Genomic DNA, 22,188 nt, shown 5'->3' with positions numbered 1-22,188 from the left:
TTTTGAAACTTTTAAGGTGTTTTTTGAAAAATTATTTAATTTCTTGAGAGAATTTTTATTGTTTTGTGTTGACTTTTTGAGTTTTTATTTCGAAATTTAGTGTAAAAAGTTAATTTTCAATTGAAATTTTATTATTATTATTGCTTGCACGTTTAAATTTTCATTTAATCGATACCATTGTTAACTTTTTCACACATCCACTGTGGTAGTAGTTGTGGTAATAGTAGTAGTATTAGTAGTAGTAGTAGTGATAGTAGTAGCCGTTGTAGTTGACGTTGTTATAATTACACCGCAGAAAGTATTCAGCGTTCCTGAGTTTTTGAGAATCTCACTGAAACTGAGTGAGAGTGTTCGACCGCAGGACTGCTCCACGGCTTCCTTCCTGTTGAAATATGCCATCAAAAATTTCAACACGAACGACGTTTCTGCGTGTCTGACCTGTCCCCGAAACGACAGGGAAGTTGGCTCTGGAAAAAGTTTCGTTGCTGAGATACAACATCTGTCGGAGAATTCTATCAAATATGTTAATGCGACAGACGATACATCAAAAATAACATCAAGAACTACATCAACAGTGACGTCATCGTCGACATCAGCACTGATATCAACAGCAACAACAACAACAACTTTATCATCAACACCGACAAGAACATCACCTACAAACATAACCACAGTAGCCACCGCAAATGACAAATGTTTACGAATCTTGCAACACCTTACCGGCCAACTTCACCTACACATAGAAAGGGCAAAGGTCAACTTGTTGCACGCATCTGCAACTTCACCAATGTATCCATTGGTGCACTGTATTAGTAGTGTTCTTCTTGAAGTATACTGGCGGTTCGTGTCACTTATAATCATTGCTACTATTAAAGGTTAAAGGTTTCTCTCTCTCTTTTGCGTTTGCTTCAGAGGTTTCAACGACAAACACACACAGCGTACATGAATACGCGTGCAAATCACGCATCTTACACATTGCATATGATAGGCGGGGATCTCTTTGTATTCGAACCCAGTCATTGCAATAGCAAGACCAGGCGCCTTTAACCATTGAGCCATCACGCCGCCAATTACTGCCTGTTTTGTTATAACCTCTTGCTGATGTCCCATCTATTCACATTATTTTTAAACATCTGTTTTGATGAGTTAATAAAAAAATCTATTTAAATTATTTAGCGCAATATCAAGCAACGAAGATATAAAATTATGGAGAGCCCTCATTGGCGACATCGTCGATTGCTGCGTAAATGTTGCCAATATCGTTGCTGTCGTCATCAACAGTTCCAGTCCGGAAGGAAACGTTCCCGATGACGTCAAAGAAGTTGGGTTTTTCCAGGGAGATGATTTAATGGTGGATTTTTCCGACGCGCATCCGTTTATATCAGGAGGAAATAGTGGTGGTGGCGATGAGAATGGGAATGTTTGTGGTGAGAAAAATTCACCAGCTGAAACAACAACCATAGAAAATAAAGTGAAACTGATGCCCGAGTACTTGGTCGTCTGTTGTTGGAGGTCCGCCAAAGAAACTTCACTACTTCTTGGCCAAATAACCTCGCATATCCCTATTTCCGGTTGCTACGACGATGACGATGTTAATGGTAGTGATGATGATGCTACATCCATATTGACACTAAAAACGGTATCATTGATTCATTTTCAACGTTATTAATCTATCTTAGAGATATTTTCTTTAAATAATTCAGCGATCTAAATGTATTTTAATTGTCATCATCATTATTATCATTGCCGTCATCTTCATCACCGTCAATCTCTCAATTACTAACCAGCTGAACAGGATTAGTGATTTTCTTCGAGACCAACTCCTCCTATCACGTCACAGAGGTGCGTTCGAACTGGCCTACTCAGCGTTCGTGCAGTTGGCAAGCACGCTCTGGACCAATCGGATAGCTAGTTTAAAATCTAGGCCACAAATCTGGGTCGATCAGCTGATAGATAGGATCAAAGTTCATGACCCGAACGATGAACTTTGCTCTACTCGTAGAAGCGCTGGACTGCCTTATTATTTTCAAGTTTGACGAAATAAGCTAATTTTGTTTACGACACGTTTCAAAGTTGTATGTTTGTATATGTGCAAGCATTCACTCGTACATCAACACACAAATTCGCAGGCCATTGTAGTTACTGAACCTGCAGTGAACAACAGCAAATGCTTCAACTTCTTGATGAACAACCTCATGTCTATTGCTTTGCGTCCAATTGTTAAGGAAGAAACTCAACATGTTTGTATATTTTGTGTGTGTGTGTGTGCGTCTGTGTGTGGTGTGTGTGTGTGTGTGGTGTGTGTGTGTGTGTGAAACATACAAACACACATACAATCAATCAACCAGCCAATCAACGAACAATTACATCAATCTGCGAATGACAGGTCCACAGTCGAAACATATTACGAGCTCTAATTAGAGATTCGACATTAACCGACCGGATCCAACCATTCATCAGCGATGGCATAAAATCCGCCATACTGGGGTACAACTCTGAATACTGGCAGATTAGGAATTCGTCTACACTTTTGTTTAGTGCAATAGTTAGGAAAATATTTGGGGTAAAAAATTCAGCTTTATCCGTGCATGTTTCATCATCGTCATCCTCTCCAAGATGTTTAGGGTAGTTATTTATTTTAATAAAATTAACATTTCAACGGCAAATAGTATTAGTATTTCATATTGAAACTGTAATTACTGATCAGTATTAAGTTTTTATAACAAATATCTAGTGACCGGGTATGTGTATGTGTGTCTTTGATATCCTGAATGATCTTTAACCTTCGACCTTTAGCACCATATCGTGAAATGATATTAACATGCATGCTACTGTATTGTTACAGAATGTCTTGCAGAGCGTTTTTCTCGAAATATCCACACCTCTTTGAGTACTTCAAACTGCAGTTAGAAGCTGCCGGCTCAAAATCGTCATCGTCATCATCATCAGCGGCAACAACGTCATCATCATCAGCAGCGACAACAATGTCATCATCATCAACAACAACATCGTCATCATCACATGGGTAATGTTTTAATTTTTAAATTTGGATGTGCCAAAGTGATATATAATGATTAAGTTAGTCGTGACGATGATGACAGTCAGAATGCCTGTGAGGATGATGATGATAATGATTATGACGATGGTGATGATGATGATGATGATTATGATCTATTTTTAGCTCTGCTGTCGACCAGCCGGGAGTGTTCATGGTGCTAGCCTTACTCACTAATCTCAGTTCTTCATACAATGATGACACCAATCCACATTTAAATGTACAGTCTTTGGTACATTTGGTGGCTAGGTAGGCCAGGTGATAATGTTGATGATGGTAATGATGAGGATTGTGATGATAATGGTTTTGATGACGATGTTTTTTTACAAGGTTTTTTTTACATCCTGTGTTATCATTACATTATGATTACATAACCGTCCAACATGCATAGATATCGCAGCAGTCCTATACTGAAAATACGCAAGATGGCGTCAGAGGCTGTTTGTTCTTTGCTTACCAAAGATCAAATAAATGATTATTTGATTTCTCTATTCGAGGATTTGATTGGCAGATTGAAATTTAAACTGGCCAATCAGAATTACCTTCATGGATCGTTCGTACAGGTTGTTCGTGAGCTACGCCCACAATCATTATCATCAACATACGCATCGTCACGGTCATCATCATCATCAAGAATATAATCATCATCACCATCTCAATCATCATCACTGCAATAAAATTTACTGTTAACATTATTGTATCGAGTGAAGGGTATTAAATACATATAGATCATATTACATAATAATAATAATAGTAATAATAGAATTATTATTATTAACACTAATAATAAATGTTATTGAAAATAGATTTCTTTGCTATTGAATCACGTGACCAGCAAGGAAGGAAATGACGTCAACATCGCCAGTAAACTCGTTTCATATGTACACGAAATCAAATGGCTATTTTCAAGGTAGACACTTTTTTTCGTTACTTGTAATGATGATGATAATAATAATAATAACAATGACAATAATTATGACAACAACAACAACAATAATAATAATAATAATATGACGTCACAGCGTAAATGCCTGTTTCACAACTCGCCACCAATTCGGTGTCATTATAATGAAGCTCCTGACGATGATGATGGTGATGATGACGATGAAGAAGAAGAAATATGGCGATGATAATGATAACGACGCTGCTGCTGCTGCTGGTGGCAGTGGTGATAATGATCATTATTCATCGCTATCATCTTATTTTATCTCTCAGTTTAAAAGGGAATTTAAATTAAATTGTGAAATTGAAAATTTTTCTTCTGCTGCTGATGCTGCTACGGATGTTACTACAACTGCTGCTACTACTACTGCTAATACTACTACTACTACTACTACTACTACTACTACTAATAATAATAATAATAATAATAATAATGATAATAATGAATATGTACAATGTCCAGATTATTATAAATTCATAACTTTCCTAGTAAGAAATTCCCTCTTGTTACTTTCGCTAAATCTTGATAATGACTTTGGTAAAAATAATAATAATATTAATAATAATAATAGTAATAATAATAATAATATTAGTGGTAATAATGATTTTTTTGACGTCGTATTGACCACGTTACTCGCTACGTCATCGATCAGTGATGTGCGGTTAGAAGTTTTAAAATTCGTCAGAAAAATTGCATCATCATTCGGTGTTATTAATAATAATAGTGATAGCCACAACAAGAGCAACTATAATAATAATATTGAAGATGACGATGAGGAGGAAGACGATTATTTTTATTATATTATTAATAATTATATCAAAAATAATAAAAATGTGACGATGAGGAAGATGACAACGATGAAAGAGATTATTGTAAAGGGTCTTACGGATAGAATTGTAGAGCTTATCATGGCCTACTCCTATTCTAATGATGAAGATGACGATAATAATAAGAATAACAATAACCATCATCGTCGTCATCATCATCCCTTCGTTACGCTAGAAGCTTTAAAAATTATGGTAAACTTGCTTAAGTGTAGTCACAATGACAACAACAATAATAATGGTAGAGGTAGTATCTCTTACGTACTTGAAAGAAATTCAATGATAAAGGTTTGCACTTGGTGGAATAATAATTATCATTATTTTGATTATTGTTATTATTATTATATTATTATTGTTATTATATTATTATTGTTATTATTATTATTATTTAGCTCATGGAGAAATGCTTGGAACTTGGAAAGCACTGCAAGATGTTGGTGTTAATTAGTTGTTTTTTTTTCTTATTTTTTGTTGTTCATTTTCAAATAAAATCTTTTTTTTTATACAAATAAATATTTATTTAATTATACTCATAAGGAGAATAATAATAATTTATAGAGATGCCATAAGAGTTAAATCGATGGCTGTGTGTTGTTACTTGTGTCGGGTATTGTTCGACAGAAATGATGACGACGACGAAGATAAAAGTTATGATAACGTTAGCATTGTGTGTGTGCGTGCGTATGTGTGTGTGCTTGTATGTGTGTGATAATTATGATAATGTTGGTTGTATACGCAAGTTATTTGATGATGGTTCGGATGATGATGATGATGATGAAGATGATGATAATGATAATACTTTAACAGATTTCTGGCCTAAAATTCGTCTACTTCAAATTAATTTCATCTCTATGTTCTATGGAAAGCTCGTCAAATGACTTGAAATTAGTTCTATGTTCGACATTCAACACGAATTTTAAATTGATGTTAATTGACGTCAGAGATTCGTCTATAGGTTGGTTGGTTGGTTAGCTGGCTGGTTGGTTGGTTGGCTGGTTGGTTGGTTGGCTGGTTGGTTGGTTGGTTGGTTGTTTGGTTGGTTGTTTGAAAGTAGTAGGATGATTCTGATATATGAATGATAAAAAAATATGAAACACAAAGGTTGTACTTTATACCTCAATTGGACCAGCGTGCTACTGCTGCTGCAAGATGAGGATGCTGACGTTAGGAAACTCATCTCATCATCAGTTCTCAAACTTTATCATCATCATCATCATCGTAATTCCGGTGACGTCATTGGGAATCCCTCTAATGATAATGACGTAAAAAATATAGCAGAAGGTTTTAGAAATTAGTCTTAGTGTATTTTTTCACTTTAGTAATATGTTTTCAATTTTTTTTTCTAACAGCTTTGAACCCGGATTATGCATTGAAACTAGCCCTAGAGTTATTTGTCAACATTCACTGTTTTGACGAAACGCGTTCTGATTGGTCGAAAAGGGGCCTCTCCACTCTTTCTCATTGGCTGGCCTGTGACTTAGTTAATTATTCAGATGTAAGTAGTGGCCTTTACTACTTGTTTATCACTATTTTTAGAACAATCGTTCAAAAATCTCAACCTATTATATGATAATAATGCTATGTTTATTCAGAATCGAGATATCAGATTGTTTGATAGGGGCATGTTGAATCCGTATAAAGACGACTTTATGTTTGTCGTCAGCATTTTGAAAGTCATTCATAAAGTTAATAATAATAATAATAATAATAATAATAATAATAACAAGAACAACAATAACAATATTGATGCCGCCAATCTAATATGCTGCTTCAGTACAAAGTGCAAGAATCATAACGACAATGATAACGAAAATGAAGTCGACGACGACGATGGTGATGACAATTATAATGACGATGATGATTTCAGTGCAGCTTGTCCATGTTGTCATCATTTAGAAAACTGGACCGACAAAGGCACATTGAATAATTGGTTGGTTAGTTTAACCAAAAATCTTGCATCCACGTCAAGACAACTCCAAAGAACAAATATCGAGATCATAACCAGGAGGACTGTTTTTAAAAATCTATCCCTTGATTTTCTTAGGACATTTAGTTCGATCTCATTAGTCCAGAGATATCTCATGAATATTAATGGATGTGATAATTCAGCCAATCAGAGCAGCTGCAAAGAATCGGTCCAAGATCTGATTGGTTCTGATTTAAACTATGACGAATTATTGGCTCACGTTGTTTATTTAGTAGACCATTCATAAATTTTTCATCACAAATAGGCATTATTAACAGTATTTGTAATGCTTATCGCGTATTACCAAAAATTATTTTCGCGTTTTATATACTATATAGCTCTACTCCGAATCCATTAACGAGTTGGCTTATTTTTTATTTCTGTATGTTCTTATATTGTTATAATAATTGTTTTATTTATTTAATTAGGAATTTATTTGATAAAAACGACAATGATATTTTTCACCTAATCTTTTATTAATAGCATCCATTGAATTTGGAATTTCATTCAAATGCAGTCTGAATTGACGAAACCGTGAGAAAAAATTTATGTATATATATCTGAATTCGCCAAAATAAATGAATGAATAAAATAAATATATAAGTAAATAAAATGAAAAATAAGTGAAACTAATCTATTTATTTAATTATAAACTTATAGAATTAATAATATTACGTAATGAATTCGTAGTGAAGTGATGTTTATTTTTGTCAAACGAAAGATTTTTTTAAATAACAATTTGCAGTGAATCGAGAATTTTCACTATCCATCTCACAATATAATATGACGTGTTTGTCGAATTTGACATAAGAAATTCATCAGAATTTTATAAAACTCAAAAAAAGAGAGAAGACAAATAAGTGTGATAAGCAAATAGAAAAAAATGAATGACTTGTAATAAACAAACTAAATAAGCTATGTTTTTTTTCAAGCATTTGATGAAAAATTTAAATAAGGTTTTACCACCCAAGACTAACAAACAGAGGAACAAACAAAATAACAAACAAACAAATGAAAGACACACACACACACACACGAATCATACCACTGCTACAAACCTAGCCAATCATATCAGTAATAAACAAATAAGAAAGAGAATCGATGAATGACAAAAAAAATAGCTAAAAACTTCGATCATCGAGCTCGGGCCTAATCTGCCTAATTTCCCTAATTCACTTATACAAAATGTCGTAGTGGCCGGGCCTGTACATGAGTGTGATGGAGGGGGTGAGGTTATCAGGGAACACGTGATTATTTAGGCTGTCACTGCGGTCCAGGTATTCGATTCGTACCCCAATGTTGGTGCACGTGGTCAGGGCAATCACGTGGATCTGGTCACTTTCCTTGTTCATTGGCTCCACTTCCTGGCGATTTATTATTATTTTTAATAGTTTCCTTATAATGTAGTTATCTATATTGTTAGCATTAGTATAGATGGTCTAGATTGTTTTACAGCGAATATGCTATCAGTGGGTCTAATACGAAAGATACATATACATATATTTAAATAACAGGAATGTGTGTGCGTGCGTGTGTCTGTGTGGTTGTGTGTGTGCGTGCATGAAAAGCACCTGAGAACAGAAATCCTTCATGGTTTTATGATCTTCAAGGAAGCAAGAATAGAAGTCACTATTCTGCTGGAGATGGCCTGACACCAACAGCCTAAATAACATTAACAACATTAATAATAATAATTATTATTATTAAAATATAAAAACAATAATAATAATAATAACTAAAATGGGTAATTAACCTTAGGAAAACGACGATGTAATCAGAAGTGCTTTGGTCATTTATCACTTCTAACAGCTTCTCAAGTGATTTTTCAGAATTTATCAAATCAAGGGTTTCCACAAACTGATGAAGAGAAATTAATTGTAATTATGATATTCATCTTTTCCTTCCTTCCTTCCTTTATTCATTCGTTCATTCATTCATTCATTTAAGTTAATTTAAACATAAATCCAATGTATGTGTCCATTGAATTTCATTTATATATAGAAATCTACATAAGTGTGAGTTGTATTTTAAAAAATTAAAAGAGTTCTATTAGAAAGAAAATTAAATTATTAAAAAGTGAATTCAGAAGAAAGACTGACGACAGTGTAAAAATCCTCAACGGTACACTCAGGAAAGCCGAGCGATACTAATTCATCTTTGCACCCTGTAGCTACATCTCGAAACCTGACGTAAAAAATTAAAAAGTTCTAACTTTTATAACTTGAAGATATCTTAAAACAGCTCTTTATATAAAAATAATTTTCCAACAAGATTAATTTTATGAATATTTCAATTTATTGTATACTCGTATATACTCATACATATATAGAGCTCATGTCTTTCAACCTGATCCTAACACATAACATAAATATTTTTACCTGTATATATGCAAAGCATTATTTCCCTAACTGAATCAAAATCCTAGGAGAGTAGCCAAAAAGTGAAACTTTACCAATAATGAAAATTTCAATGGAAATTACCGCAGGCATTCCTCAGGCTTGTCGAGGAAGTTTTCGAGGCATGCAAAACCGAAAGCCCTGTAGAAGCAATTGCCATCACCTCTCACTCTCCTGAAGTTTGAGTACCTCTGTTTTAAGATCTGGAAAGGATGAGTTGTTCAACTGTTATCATATTTAAACATCATGTAGTTAATACACATAGTTATACATATATACATTAAAGAGAGATGGAGAGAAAAAAAAGAGAGAAAAAAGAGAGAGAGAGGGAGAGAAAAAAATATATAGAAATTTGATAATTATAATATTCTGAAAATACCTGAACTTTTCTGACAAATATGTCATCAGAAGCCATCTCGGTCTCCAAATTACCTAAATCTTCTAATTCACCAATCAGAAGCTGAGAATTCATAATCTAAAAAAATTAAATTTATTTATTTTTAATATTAGAAAACAATTAAAATTAATAAATTTCTAATAATTATTAAATGGTAGTAATTAAAACATATACCTTATTCTACAAAATTAAAGAAAAAGCTTAAACTCTAATAAAATAAATATTTTTAAAACACAAATCTTTTTTAATAAACATTTTTTGAAAATTTATAAAAAATGAAAAGAAGAACAAATAAAAAAAAATTTAAAAGTTATTTAAAAATTTGAAAAAAAAATTAAAAACCAACTTCTTCTTCAATGTCTCTCTGCTGCCTCATAGTTGCTTCGTCATAGTTTACATCTTTTTAAAAAAATTACAATTGTAATAAATTCATTCGGAAATTTTAAAAAATAATTTAATTTAAAAAATATTTTTATTTATTATTATTTCAATTATAAAATAAATAAGCTAAAAAATAGGTAACAAAAGCAGTGAAATAACTTGAATGAAATAAAAATACCTGAGTTGTAGTGAAAATCAGTGTGTTCCGCCATTACAAATTTAGTGCAATTGATAATTTATTTGTCCTAAAAAATAAACGAAAAGAATTTCGAGCTAATTTGTCAAACTTTAAAAACTAAAAATGAATTGTAATGTAACGATGTAACCAGAGCAGATGTACATAGAACGCGGAAATAAGATTTTTTAATATTTTAAAATTTAATTGCAAAAATTTTTATTTTATTAATTATTAATTTAATATTTTTTATAGTTGTTAATTTTAAATTATATATCGTTGAAAAAAGTTAACTTAGTACGTTAATATTAAAAATAGTTTACATTTAATACAATTTAAAAGTAAACCAAATGTTTTTATTTAAAAGTAGAATTCAAATTAATGAAACATCAGAAATATGAAATGCTTTTCATGAATCCCCCAACAAAAAGATGCCGTTAAAACAGGAGTACGTGATCAAGGTTTGAATTTTATCACAAAATAAGTTGTATTTGATAAATTTAATGAAATTAACTTTTTATATTTCTCCCTAATTAAAGATTTTAGGTTTAAGATTTTGCTCATCATCACCCTCAAAGCACGATTGGATAGGACCGGCCGACAAAGTTTCCAACTTGCGTCCATTGAAGTTCTACAAAAAGAAGAGAGAATCAAAGAGAGAGGAAGAGTTGAGAATTTTTAGAGAGGACACCCAGGCATGGAATCAAGAGTTTTGGAGAAAGCATAATGATAATTTTACAATGGTTAGTATTTGGGGCACTGCTTTATTAATTTTTTCCTAACTTTTTCAATAGAGATTACACTACAGCTAAGTTTTTTTTAATTTTTGAATACTTTTTATATTGTTTGCCTTCTAAAATTCAGATGAAGAAGGAATACATAAAAGAAAATGGAAAAGATAAGAACCTAACAACAGCTGAGATGGGAATATTCTACAAGAAATTCCTTGATGATAATTACAGAATACACCTTCAATACAACAAGTATGACAATTGTCGTTATAATAATATTAATAATAATATAATATAGTTAAATATAATAGCAGTAATAATTTTATATTATTAATAAATAATTTTACCAATAAAATACAAATTTTTTCATTTATTTCAAGTCTTGATAATTTTCCTATGCACAGATCATGGTACTTGAAAAACTTCAAAATTCTCTGGCTAACTGTTTTAGTTCAGTTTGAAAAAATTTTCAAAAAATGAAAATGGTGAAAGAAGTGTGTTGTTATTTTTCTTTTGTTTTATCTTATTTAAAATTTGACTTTGAAATTCTTTCAAAAAAATTAAGATAGAATTATTTATTAAAGATGTACAATCAAATAAAAAACTTAAGCCACTCTTCTTCTTCTTCTTTCTCTATCTTTTCAGGACATTGTCGACCATCGACCTCCACAAAATCTGATCTTTAACACTTTGTAGTAGTTGAAATGTGGTGATATTCAACAAGTGATACAAGGACTTCACGAATGTTATTCATTGTTGACCGTGATGTCTTTTCCCTGCAATCTATCCAGTAGTTGTTAGATTTTTAGGCCAGCAAATTGAAATAAAAACACGTGAATCTACGAATATGTTGTATTGGCTAAAGAATCCTTGTCATGTGCATCGGTGACCAGGTTCAAATGTATTAGGTACTCACCCTGAGAACAAGCAAAGATTATTTGATGCATTTATGTATTCTGTGCGTGTATGTGTGTGTGTGCGCGTATGTGTATATGTAGTGGGCGCGAACAAATTATAACACGTAAGATAGATGCATGCATGCTAATGCATGCAAAATTTTTGCTCTTATTGAAACATACATACCTGGTCTCACACCTTTATTATATATATACATATATATGTATATATATATATATATATATACTTATACATATGCATACATACATATGTATATATGCATTGTTAACTTATACTATGTACACTATAATCCATGATGATACACTAGCGAATGTTTGTTTAAAGAGCAATGCATGCTTTTTAATTGCCATTGCCATATAATTGTACATGTGTATATATATATACTATAAATATACTATATAACATATGTATGTATATATAACTTTTATAAAGTATATAATAGTAATTTTAATGATAGTTTCTGTTAGGTTCGCTTCGCATATATGTGCATGCAACTAACTATTGCAAAGCAGAATATATCGAGTGATTCGATCAGATAATGCTGTTAAATTATACCGTTATCACGTGATAATTATGTTAATTTAAGTATTTTTACCGTACTTTCGTAAACTTAGACTAAGTATGTTTGTACTATGTTTTAGTATAGGTAAAGTATTAATACTGTAATAATTGTGATCTATTCATACATAAGTAACGTTCGTACATACATACTTACATACAGACAGATATATATCTGCTTTGAAGTACTTTCTGCTGTTACTTGTAGTAGTAGCAGTAGTATTGTTAGTTATAATTCTTATAATATCTTAAGAGTGATGAATAAATGAATAATTAGATCGTAAATTCGGATACCACCATATAAAAGTACACACTGGACATGGATATAGCGAAAGGAATTGCCGAAAAAGTGTTAGTTTTTTCATTTTTCTTTCTTTCTTCATTCAAGAAAGCATAACAAAAAAGCATTGAAAACGTTGAACAGTGTATACAAACATGTATGTGCGTGCTACAAACAATTACTTAATCTCCGTCTATTATTATCAACTCTAACCAATTTTAATGAATTATAATTAATTGATGAACTGGATGTGTCATGCAATTCATTATTGTCAAAGCTTATGATAAGCAATGATTTCTTCTTGACTGAACGTTCTAACTACTGAGCAGAGCATATAAATTGCGTTTGAAACAAGTCGCTACGTTATTTTCGCTAGGTTCTCTACCTTCTGAGCTACCGGACAATCGTCTATTTTTCAATCTTTAATCACTCATTCGATAGAAATTAATATTAATTAACGATTATGATAATTTTTCGAAGCACGCAGATGGTGATGAACTACAGTGAGATAGAGATGAAAGTGAGGGAGGCCACCAACGACGAACCCTGGGGCCCAACGGGAGTTCTCTTGCAAGAACTGGCCAGGGAGACAAATGGGTTATTATTATTATTATTGTTATTATTATTATTGTTATTGTTATTTTTAATAGCAGCAGTAGTAGTGTAGTGGCGATTGTAGTAGTAATTGTAGTAGCGTTATTATTATAAGTAATAGTGGTAGTTGTGGCTTCTGTAGCAAAGTAGCAGCAGCAGTAGTAGTCGTAGTAACAGCGATAGTAGTAGTCGCTTGAATTGTAGCAGTAGTACTAGCAAGCAGCAGCAGTAGTAGTAGTAGTAGTAGTAGCAGCAGCAGTGGTAGTGGTAGCAGCAGCTGTAGTAGTAGTAGTAGTAGTAGTAGTAGTAGTAGTAATACTACAATTAATCCATTTATAATTATTAATATTACTACAACTTGAAATTACTTGACAGTTACGAAGGTTATGCCGACGTCATGTGCATGTTGTGGCGCAGAATGCTTCACGACAATAAGAAGCAATGGAGGCGCGTCTACAAGGTGACAATTTATTTTTTTTATTTTATTTTAATTTTTGTTCCAAATGTTTTATAATTATAAAGATATAAAGAGAGAGAGAGAGAGAGAGAGAGAGAGAGAGAGAGAGAGAGAGAGAGAGAGAGAGAAATAAAGAAATAAAGAGATGAATCTTGAGAAAAAGAAAAGAGAGAGAGAGAGTGAGAGAGAGAGAGAGAAATGATAAGAAATTTGACACCACCTAAAAAATTTTATGGCAAAATTTATACCGCAATTTTTTAGCGCGATTCAAATGAACATTGAAAATGGTTAAAATGAATGGTGAATAATAACGATAAAAGTAGTAATATTGGTAATTATAATAATAATAATAATAATAATAATAAAGCCCCCAATGTATGATATTTCAGTCACTGGTGGTTCTGTCTTACTTACTAAAACACGGATCGGATATGGTGGTGGAGAGCGCCCATGAACATTTCTACGATATAAAATCATTACTGCATTTTAAATGCCTCGATGAAACCGGAAAAGATCATGGAGTTAACGGTGAGAGGAGACTTTGATCAGTATCATCATCCTCTTCTTCCTCTTCCTCCTTCTAATCCTCCTCATCATCATCATCGTCATCATCACTGCCTCTATCATCGTCATCACAATCACCATTCCAACTAAATCATCTTTCTTATCATTACAACATCACAATCACTAGCTTCACTACCATCACTACAACCATCATCACAATTATCATCATCGTCGTCGTTGATATCATTATCATCATCATCGTCATCATCATTACCAGTAAGGCAAAAGGTCAAGGACATAGTTGACCTATTAGATGACGCGGAGAAACTTCGCAGTGCCAGAGATGTAGCCAGTAAGAATGCAAACAAGATCATTGGTTTTTCCAAAGAGCTTGCGGATAATCATAGTATGGAAGGGGTTTTCCCGTAATAATAATAATAATAATAACATAAATAAAAATAATAATTATTGTCAAATAATAATTATTGTCATTATAATTGTTGTTGATGTTGTTGTGTTTATCATTGTCATGATTGTCGTTGTTGCTTTGTTGTCATCTTCTAGATTACAACGTATTTTTTTATTTAAACTCTGGCGAGAAATACCAAGAGAGAGAGAGAAAGAAAGAGAGAGAGAGAGAGAGAAGGGGACAGAAAAAAGAAAGAAAGAGAGATAGCGAGAAAGAAAGAGAGATAAAGAAAGAGAGTGATAAAGAAAGAGATGAAGTGAAAGACAAAAAGTAAAAAAAATTACAGCCATCTTATATCATTACCTTTGATTCATTTTCACCTGTCTTATATTGCAGTCATCATCAACATCACCGTCGTCTTCGTCATCATCTTTGCTTATTATTATTATCATTATTATTATTATTATTATTAGTAGTAGTAGTAAAAGTAGTAGTAGTAGTAGTTATTGCTATCATCATCATCATTATTATTATCACATTTAGTTGACAAATGGCGAACAAGTGGCGACGATTACACGTCTGATTATAACAACACGTAAGATTACCACATGTGTGTTTGTGTGTGTTTGTGTGAATGTGCGTGTATGTGTGTCTTTGTGTTTGTTTGTATGAATGTCTCTTACGTGATTATGTCTTGTCTACTTGTATATGTGTGTGTGTGTTGGTAATAGACCACAATTTTTACGATATTCTATAAATTCTACCGAATGTTTGGCGTTAATATGTTTGTAGTTCGTTTGTGTGTGTGTATATGTATGTGTGGTGGGTGTGTGTGTGTGTGTGTGTATTAATACGTGCGTGTTTACATATGTGTTTGTGTTCATGTTCGCATAAATTAACATAAATTTGCATAAATTATAACGCCTGCATACCAGGTCGGGTTCATATAGGGACTACAGAGATAACGCCGACTACGGTGATGATGATAAATATGATAACGTTTATCATCGCGACAGCAACAACAATAACAGCAACAATAATAATAATAACAACAATAATGATAATAAGTATTATGATGAAAGTAATAGCAGAAAGGATGTAAGAAATGATGAAGCCGATGACATTGATGATGAGGATTTTGACCCTAGGAAAGATGAATCCGGACGTAATAATAACAACAATAAGAGAAATAATATTAATAATAATAAGAGTAATAATAATAATAATAAAAGTAGTAATAATAATAACACAAGTAAACTAAAAAACAAAAATATTAATAACGATATTAAGATAAAGCTGGAGATTAAAGTACCGAATGCTCCGACTGGCACAGGTAACTTGATATAGTTGTAGGAGAGGTTGTAGTAGTAGCAGCAGTAGTAGAAGAAGTCGTAGGAGAGGTTGTAGTAGCAGCAGCAGTAGTAGAAGTAGTAGTTGTTGTAGCAGTAGTTGTAGCAGTGGCAGTAGTAGTAGCAGTATTGTAAGTAAAATTTATTTAATGTATACATATATCTATCTATTCCTTCCTTTTCAGAAGCTGATACAGGATTCGGTGAGTTTAGCGAGTTTACACCGGATGCCAACAACAACATTACCAACAACAGCCTTTTAACATTTGACATCAACAACAGCAATGATAGGTCTCCCCCTACAAACAACAACAGCAATGAAATTTGTGACATCTTGGGCATCAACGATTTAGACCCGCTAAATCACGGCGGCAGTAGCAACAACAACATCATTGTCAACAACAACATAATTAATACCACAACACCTCCATGCATCAACAACAACAACAACAACATGCTTACTAACTTAACTTACAATTCCAATTCAAGCAATTTTGTCGCTTTACAACAGCAACAGGCTTTTTTGACGCAAAGACCGATGCTACAACAATCATACCTACCACAACAACAAATGTTGATAACGCAGCAGCAACAGCAGCGACTCCAGCAGCAGCAGCAATATCATCGACAACTTTCTTATCCATTCGCTCATCAATTATCACCAACATCCCCTACCTTCAATCCGATTGGTCACTATCAACCGGCCATATTTTCAAGCCAACCAATCAGGAATCAGATAATCGGGTCGCCGTCAGCTATGTCGACCAATTATAATGATAAATCACTAATTTGACATACTTTTATGTTAAACGTTTTGCATTTTTCACAGTTTTATTGTTTTATGTTCACTAATTTACGTTCACATGAAAAAGCTTACACTCTAGCGAATAAAAACTAACACAAAATTTTACACTCTAGCGAATAGATTTTTTACGAAACTGTTTTTTTCTCAAGTGTGATTCAATCCTTTTCTGATTGATTTGGCTTTAATTATTATTATTATTATTATTGATTTATTTTTATTATAAATAATATTCATCATAAAATAATAATTAGCAAGTTCAATTTATGTCTATTTTATATTTTTGTATCAATTTCTGAAAAAAACTTTTATTATTATTTTATTATTATTTTATTATTATTATTCTATTATTTTACGCATATAATACAAATTATTATTATCCATGGACTATTGTGATACAAAAATGAAGTATTTTTTCTACGCTATTTTCCCTACCGATTATTATTTAATTCATTGGCAATGTATAAATCAATCACACGTACACATATAGACACTGATACCACACACACACACACACACACACACACACCACACACACACACACACATAAATATATATATTCTCTCTCGAGAATTAGAAGTTAAAAAGAGGGTAGTTCAAAACTTGTCGAATCAACTAACTGAATTCAATAGGATCGAAAAAACGAACTACAAACATATTAACGCCAAACATTCGGTAAAATTTATAGAATATTGTAAAAATATATATATATATATATGTGTGTGTGTGTGCGTGTGTGCGTGTGTGTCAGTGTATCTTTGATTTTTGATTGTATGATTGACCACAAATCTGTAAAACACTGCATATCATAGATTTTCATTTTTGATTGATAAAGTGATTGATTGACTGATTAAATTATTGATTGATTGGTTAATTGATTGAGTGATTGATTGATAAACTGGTTGATTGATTGGGTAAGTTTTTTGGTTGGTTGGCTATTTGATTTGATGATTGATCGACCGTTCGATTGTTTAGTTGATTTGAATTCAAACCGCTAATGAAAAAAATTTTTTATTTTTATAATTAGCTAGCATTTTTAATGTTGACTGGGGTTTATAAAATCCAGAAGAACGCATTTTAAAGCGAAGCATTTTTTTGTTATGTTTGATTTATTAAAATATCACATATCTGTTATATTTTCTGTTATTCAGTTATAATTTGTAACTCACTGATTAACATAATCTGTTTATATTGTGGACACACACACACACACACACACACACACACACACGCACGCACACACACACCACACACACACACCAAGTTACACGTACAAACATACATGTGCATACATACATACGTAAGTTTATATCAATTTTGTGAAATAATTATTGAAATCTCCTTTATTTTTTTTTCACTCTCTCTCTCTCCTCCTTTATTCCTTTCTATATAAAAATATTATTATAAGATTAATAAGAACAAATGTAACCAATTAGAAAACTCCAGAAACAAAATAATATTAATAATAATAATAACTCTTCTAGATAAACTCATCAACTACAGCCAAGCCAACCGACCACCAGACAAACAACTTAATTAATATTCACGAGAAAGTCAATAAGCCACGCCTACAATTTTTTCACGCGCCAATGAACGCGTGCAGACGTGCGTGCAAAAATGGACACGCCCTAATTTCTGATTGGCACTTGAATTAATGACGTCACCTAATCACCCTGTTGTTTGTGTAGGTGATTTTTGGTTTATATATGGTTTGGTTGTATTTTTGTTTGTTTGCGCATATATGTATGTATGTTTGTTTGTTTGTTTGCGTTTGTATGTATGCATGTGTATATGTATGTTTGTTTGTTTGTATTTTGTATGTTTTTTTTTAAGAATGTTTTGACATTTCGTTTTAATTTTATTAAAATTTTTGCTCATATGCCTATTTGAACGTTTTTTATTGTTTGGTTTTCTAATCCATCTATCCATCCATCCATCCATCCATCCATCCATCCATCCATCCATCCATTCATCCATCTAGCTATCGCGCACACGAGTAGAGCGCGCCAAGGGATTGTTTTCTTTTGATGTAGTTGTTATGTAAACAAACAACGATCCAGGTAGATGACGTCACATAGTTGACCTACTTTTTGATGTTAAATAGGACAACAGGAAATGGCTGCAGGTGGAGAGAGAGAAAGGAGAGAGAGAGAGAGAAAGAGAGAGAGTGATTGAAATATTAATTATCGTGTTTTTTGATTTTTGGTTCATATTAGGATAGTCATTTCAACGACGACAATGTTGATGGTGATGAGTTGTTGTTGATGATGCTGCTGATGATGATGCTGCTGATGATGATGTTGATGTTGCTGATGATGATACTAATGCTAAAAGGAGCAGACTAATAACCTCGCGTACCCATCACACCCACCCAATTAAATTCGAATGCACTTTTCAACATGTTATTATTTTTCCCATCAGAGACTAACGATGCGTTCCTAGGCAGACAGCGTGTTAACGAATTTGAAACACGCACACATGCACACACACACGCACGCACACACACACACGCACACACTGTCACGCATATTTTCAGATATATAAATATCATTATATATATTTATATAATATATATATTTGATCTAATTTATTAATTTTATCACTATTTTGAAAGTTTCCATCACCATCATCAACCGCAACTACAATAACATCATCGCTATTGGAGGGGGGCAACAACATCATCATCATCATCATCCTCATCTTCTTCAGAGCTCCATCATCTCTTCTGCATCGGCATCATCATCATCATCGTCATCATTAATGTCTTCTTGTCTTCATTATTATTCACTCTTGGGTGTCTTCTGCCTTACACACGGAACGAACCCACACACACACACACACACACACAAACACACATACACACACACACAAACACACACGCATTTGTATATACACACATATATAAACACAACTACATCAAAAACAGCCTATATAGCATTAATTACATATCTTGATTCTACCTCACTCATACTCTTATTAATTGAGCAAATGTTTGGTATCTATAAACTAGCAAAAATAAAAATAATATTGAAACGATAACAACAACAATAATAATAATTAATGATGATATTATTAATAATTAACATAATTATAAACGCTTAATCCTTCAAGAAATAATTTTATAAAGGTTTTAACAAGGGGTTATTGGCTTCGTATATAAATAAATCCAATCCTTGATATGCTGTTTCTATGTGTTGTTGTTGATGATGTTGCTGTTGTTGTAGCTGTTGTTGTTGTTTACGTTGATATAGTAACCTGTCATTTGCTGACGACGACGATGGCGTCATAAATGAATATTGTTGATGTTGCTGGAGGTGGTCAAAATATTGTTGTTGTTGTTGATGTTGTTGTTGATGATGATGTTGTTGTTGTTTGATTTGCTGATCGACTGCATAACTATTGTATGGGTCTTGAAATATGGAGCACGAATTTGCAAGCTGTGGTTGATGAAGGTGATGATGCTGCTGCAACTGCTGCTGATGGTGATGATGATAATTTTGTTGTTGTTGTTGATTTTGGACATTGTAGTACGCCAAAGAAAAATGATTTTGTTGTTGTTGTTGTTGGAACTTTTTGTCATCAGCTAACGATTCTAAATCTACTTTTAGCGGATCATTTTTCGTTTGGATTTCGATTTTTCTATTTCTAGACTCGTCGATTTTAGGGACAAAGTTATTATTATTATTATTGTTATTATTATTGTTATTATTATTTATGTTGTTGTTGTTGTTGTTGTTGTTAAATTTTGTCGTAAGTTTTCTGTTTCTCGTTTGAATGCATTCTTTTTTCATTGTAATTGGTCGGTTGATCTGTTGTCGTTGTTGGATGTAGTAGTAGTAGTAGTAGTCGTGGTAGTAGTAGTAGTTGTTGTTGTTGTTGGAATATGAATGTTAGTAATTGATTTTTTCATATTGCCATCGCAAACAACAACATCAAAATGAACAACATCCCCAGCACATCAACAAATATAAAAAGTTAAAACAACAAACTAACAAACGAACGAACAAACAAACAAACGAACAAACAAACAAACGAACGAACAAACAAACGAACGAACGATCGAACGAACGAACAAACAAACGAACGAACAAACAAACAAATAAACGAAGCAAACAAACATAACCACCACCAACACTATGTAACTTATAATAGAGCCCGCATGCATTGCAGACAGGCTCTCCTTTGATATTCCTCCTCCATAGAGTTGTCGAAATCGTACTACAGTTACTGCATTTTGTACCAATCCTCCTACTTGAGTTCTGTATTTCGTGGGTATTTGGGTGGTATTTGATGAATATATATGGGTAAATAAGGGGTATTTCCAAAATATTTTGTGAGTAGTATTTGAGATATTATTTATATAAATAAATAATATATATGTGTTTATATGTGACTATTCAGTATGTGTAAATAATACTATCCAATAAATGATATATATTTGTCTTCATATGTGTCTATTCAGTATGTGTTTACCCTGTATGGAGAAATTTCCTTGATTATTCAATAGTATTTACATTACACGCACGCACACACACACACACACACGCACGTACATACATCAACAAGACGACACAACAAAACATACATGCTTCCTTCTTGGCTTAACGAGCGGCCTATTATGACCATTCATCTTGTAGTAGAGACCACAGGCGTTACAGAGGTAGTTACCCCCGCCATCCCTACGCCATAGGGGGGTTGAGGTGGCTCCACAGTTCACGCATTCTCTGCCATCTGGTGAGAAAAAATTGTTGTTAGTGTTGGTGTAGTTGTTGGGGTAGTAATCGTAGGAGTTGTCTCGGTTGTGGTGGTTTTTCTTTTGCAATTTACGTTAGCTTTTGTTACTTTACTTATGCTTTCTTTATTATATATCAATATAGTTAAAATAAGTAAAGAAAGTTAGAGAGAAAGAGTAAGAGAGAGAGAGAGAGAGAGAGAGAGAGAGAGAGAGAGAGAGAGAGAGATTGAACATGATTATTTTTCAAAGATTTTTTATGTACAGTGCATTGTAATTAGTAACACAAACACCTGTACACATGTGTATATGTATTTATGTTTAACTTATATAACTGCTTCATTCGTTTCCAAGTTTATGTCTATAATTTTCATAATTTCTAATAATTTTTTTAATAGTATTTGTTTGGATGATTATTTTAATAATTCATGCATTAATTTGTTCTTTAGTTCGTTCGTTCATTCGTGCGTACGTTCGTTCGTTCGTTCGTGCGTACGTTTGTTCATTCATCTTGTCGTACAACTATTCTTTCATTCATGTTTCCTGATTCGGCGTAACCTGACTTGTAAAAACAACAAACAACATCCTTCCATTCATCCGCTCAGTCTTTCATCCATCTATCTATTCATCTCTTTATTTATCCATCTATTCGTTTATCCATCCATCCATCCGTCTGTCCGTCCGTCCATCCATCCATCCGTCCGTCCATCCATCCGT

General features: G+C 32.8%; 6 protein-coding genes across 6 annotated transcripts; 4 read left to right on the top strand and 2 right to left on the bottom strand.

The window, feature by feature from the left end:
• Positions 1-1,207: 1,207 nt before the first annotated feature.
• HELRODRAFT_65399 (hypothetical protein) lies at positions 1,208-2,629 on the top strand (the record flags this gene model as incomplete). The annotated part of the gene is made up of 5 exons (XM_009021700.1): positions 1,208-1,312; positions 1,433-1,639; positions 1,788-2,030; positions 2,130-2,255; positions 2,387-2,629. Coding segments are annotated over 5 exons (924 nt in total), but the record flags the coding sequence as incomplete, so codon positions are not given.
• Positions 2,630-2,846: 217 nt separating this feature from the next.
• HELRODRAFT_161820 (hypothetical protein) lies at positions 2,847-7,035 on the top strand (the record flags this gene model as incomplete). Its single annotated transcript, XM_009021699.1, has 11 exons — positions 2,847-2,905; positions 3,182-3,304; positions 3,447-3,618; positions 3,862-3,965; positions 4,591-5,110; positions 5,215-5,255; positions 5,381-5,480; positions 5,630-5,717; positions 5,924-6,103; positions 6,172-6,317; positions 6,415-7,035. 11 exons carry the CDS (start codon positions 2,847-2,849, stop codon positions 7,033-7,035), a joined length of 2,154 nt encoding a protein of 717 aa, XP_009019947.1.
• A 214-nt stretch (positions 7,036-7,249) lies between these two features.
• On the bottom strand, positions 7,250-10,264 carry HELRODRAFT_184997 (hypothetical protein). Its single transcript, XM_009021698.1, is given in 9 exon segments — positions 7,250-7,812; positions 7,823-8,152; positions 8,360-8,450; positions 8,542-8,645; positions 8,888-8,972; positions 9,269-9,387; positions 9,564-9,659; positions 9,928-9,980; positions 10,141-10,264. 8 exon segments carry the CDS (start codon positions 10,172-10,174, stop codon positions 7,961-7,963), a joined length of 774 nt encoding a protein of 257 aa, XP_009019946.1. The 5' UTR covers positions 10,175-10,264; the 3' UTR covers positions 7,250-7,812; positions 7,823-7,960.
• A 448-nt stretch (positions 10,265-10,712) lies between these two features.
• Positions 10,713-11,348, top strand: HELRODRAFT_66220 (hypothetical protein; the record flags this gene model as incomplete). The annotated part of the gene is made up of 3 exons (XM_009021697.1): positions 10,713-10,880; positions 11,002-11,120; positions 11,273-11,348. Coding segments are annotated over 3 exons (363 nt in total), but the record flags the coding sequence as incomplete, so codon positions are not given.
• A 1,315-nt stretch (positions 11,349-12,663) lies between these two features.
• HELRODRAFT_188744 (hypothetical protein) lies at positions 12,664-17,250 on the top strand (the record flags this gene model as incomplete). The annotated part of the gene is made up of 8 exons (XM_009021696.1): positions 12,664-12,695; positions 13,105-13,221; positions 13,594-13,678; positions 14,065-14,203; positions 14,457-14,585; positions 15,132-15,183; positions 15,524-15,921; positions 16,123-17,250. 8 exons carry the CDS (start codon positions 12,664-12,666, stop codon positions 16,728-16,730), a joined length of 1,560 nt encoding a protein of 519 aa, XP_009019944.1. The 3' UTR covers positions 16,731-17,250.
• A 3,232-nt stretch (positions 17,251-20,482) lies between these two features.
• On the bottom strand, positions 20,483-21,471 carry HELRODRAFT_66090 (hypothetical protein; the record flags this gene model as incomplete). The annotated part of the gene is made up of 3 exons (XM_009021695.1): positions 20,483-20,548; positions 20,873-20,998; positions 21,325-21,471. Coding segments are annotated over 3 exons (339 nt in total), but the record flags the coding sequence as incomplete, so codon positions are not given.
• Positions 21,472-22,188: the final 717 nt, after the last annotated feature.

The sequence above is a fragment of the Helobdella robusta genome (assembly GCF_000326865.2).
Source record: "Helobdella robusta unplaced genomic scaffold HELROscaffold_3, whole genome shotgun sequence".
Taxonomy (NCBI): domain Eukaryota; kingdom Metazoa; phylum Annelida; class Clitellata; order Rhynchobdellida; family Glossiphoniidae; genus Helobdella; species Helobdella robusta.
The sequence above is the reverse complement of the archived record's forward strand: the minus strand, read 5'-3'. Positions and strand labels throughout refer to the sequence as shown.

Excerpts from the sequence above, each read along its gene's own strand:
- HELRODRAFT_184997 (XM_009021698.1), bottom strand. The coding sequence starts at position 10,174 with ATGGCGGAACACACTGATTTTCACTACAACTCAG. Across the intron at positions 9,981-10,140 it reads TGATTTTCACTACAACTCAG|ATGTAAACTATGACGAAGCA; the intron begins GTATTTTTATTT and ends TTTTTTAAAAAG. Across the intron at positions 9,388-9,563 it reads TATTTGTCAGAAAAGTTCAG|ATCTTAAAACAGAGGTACTC; the intron begins GTATTTTCAGAA and ends CATCCTTTCCAG.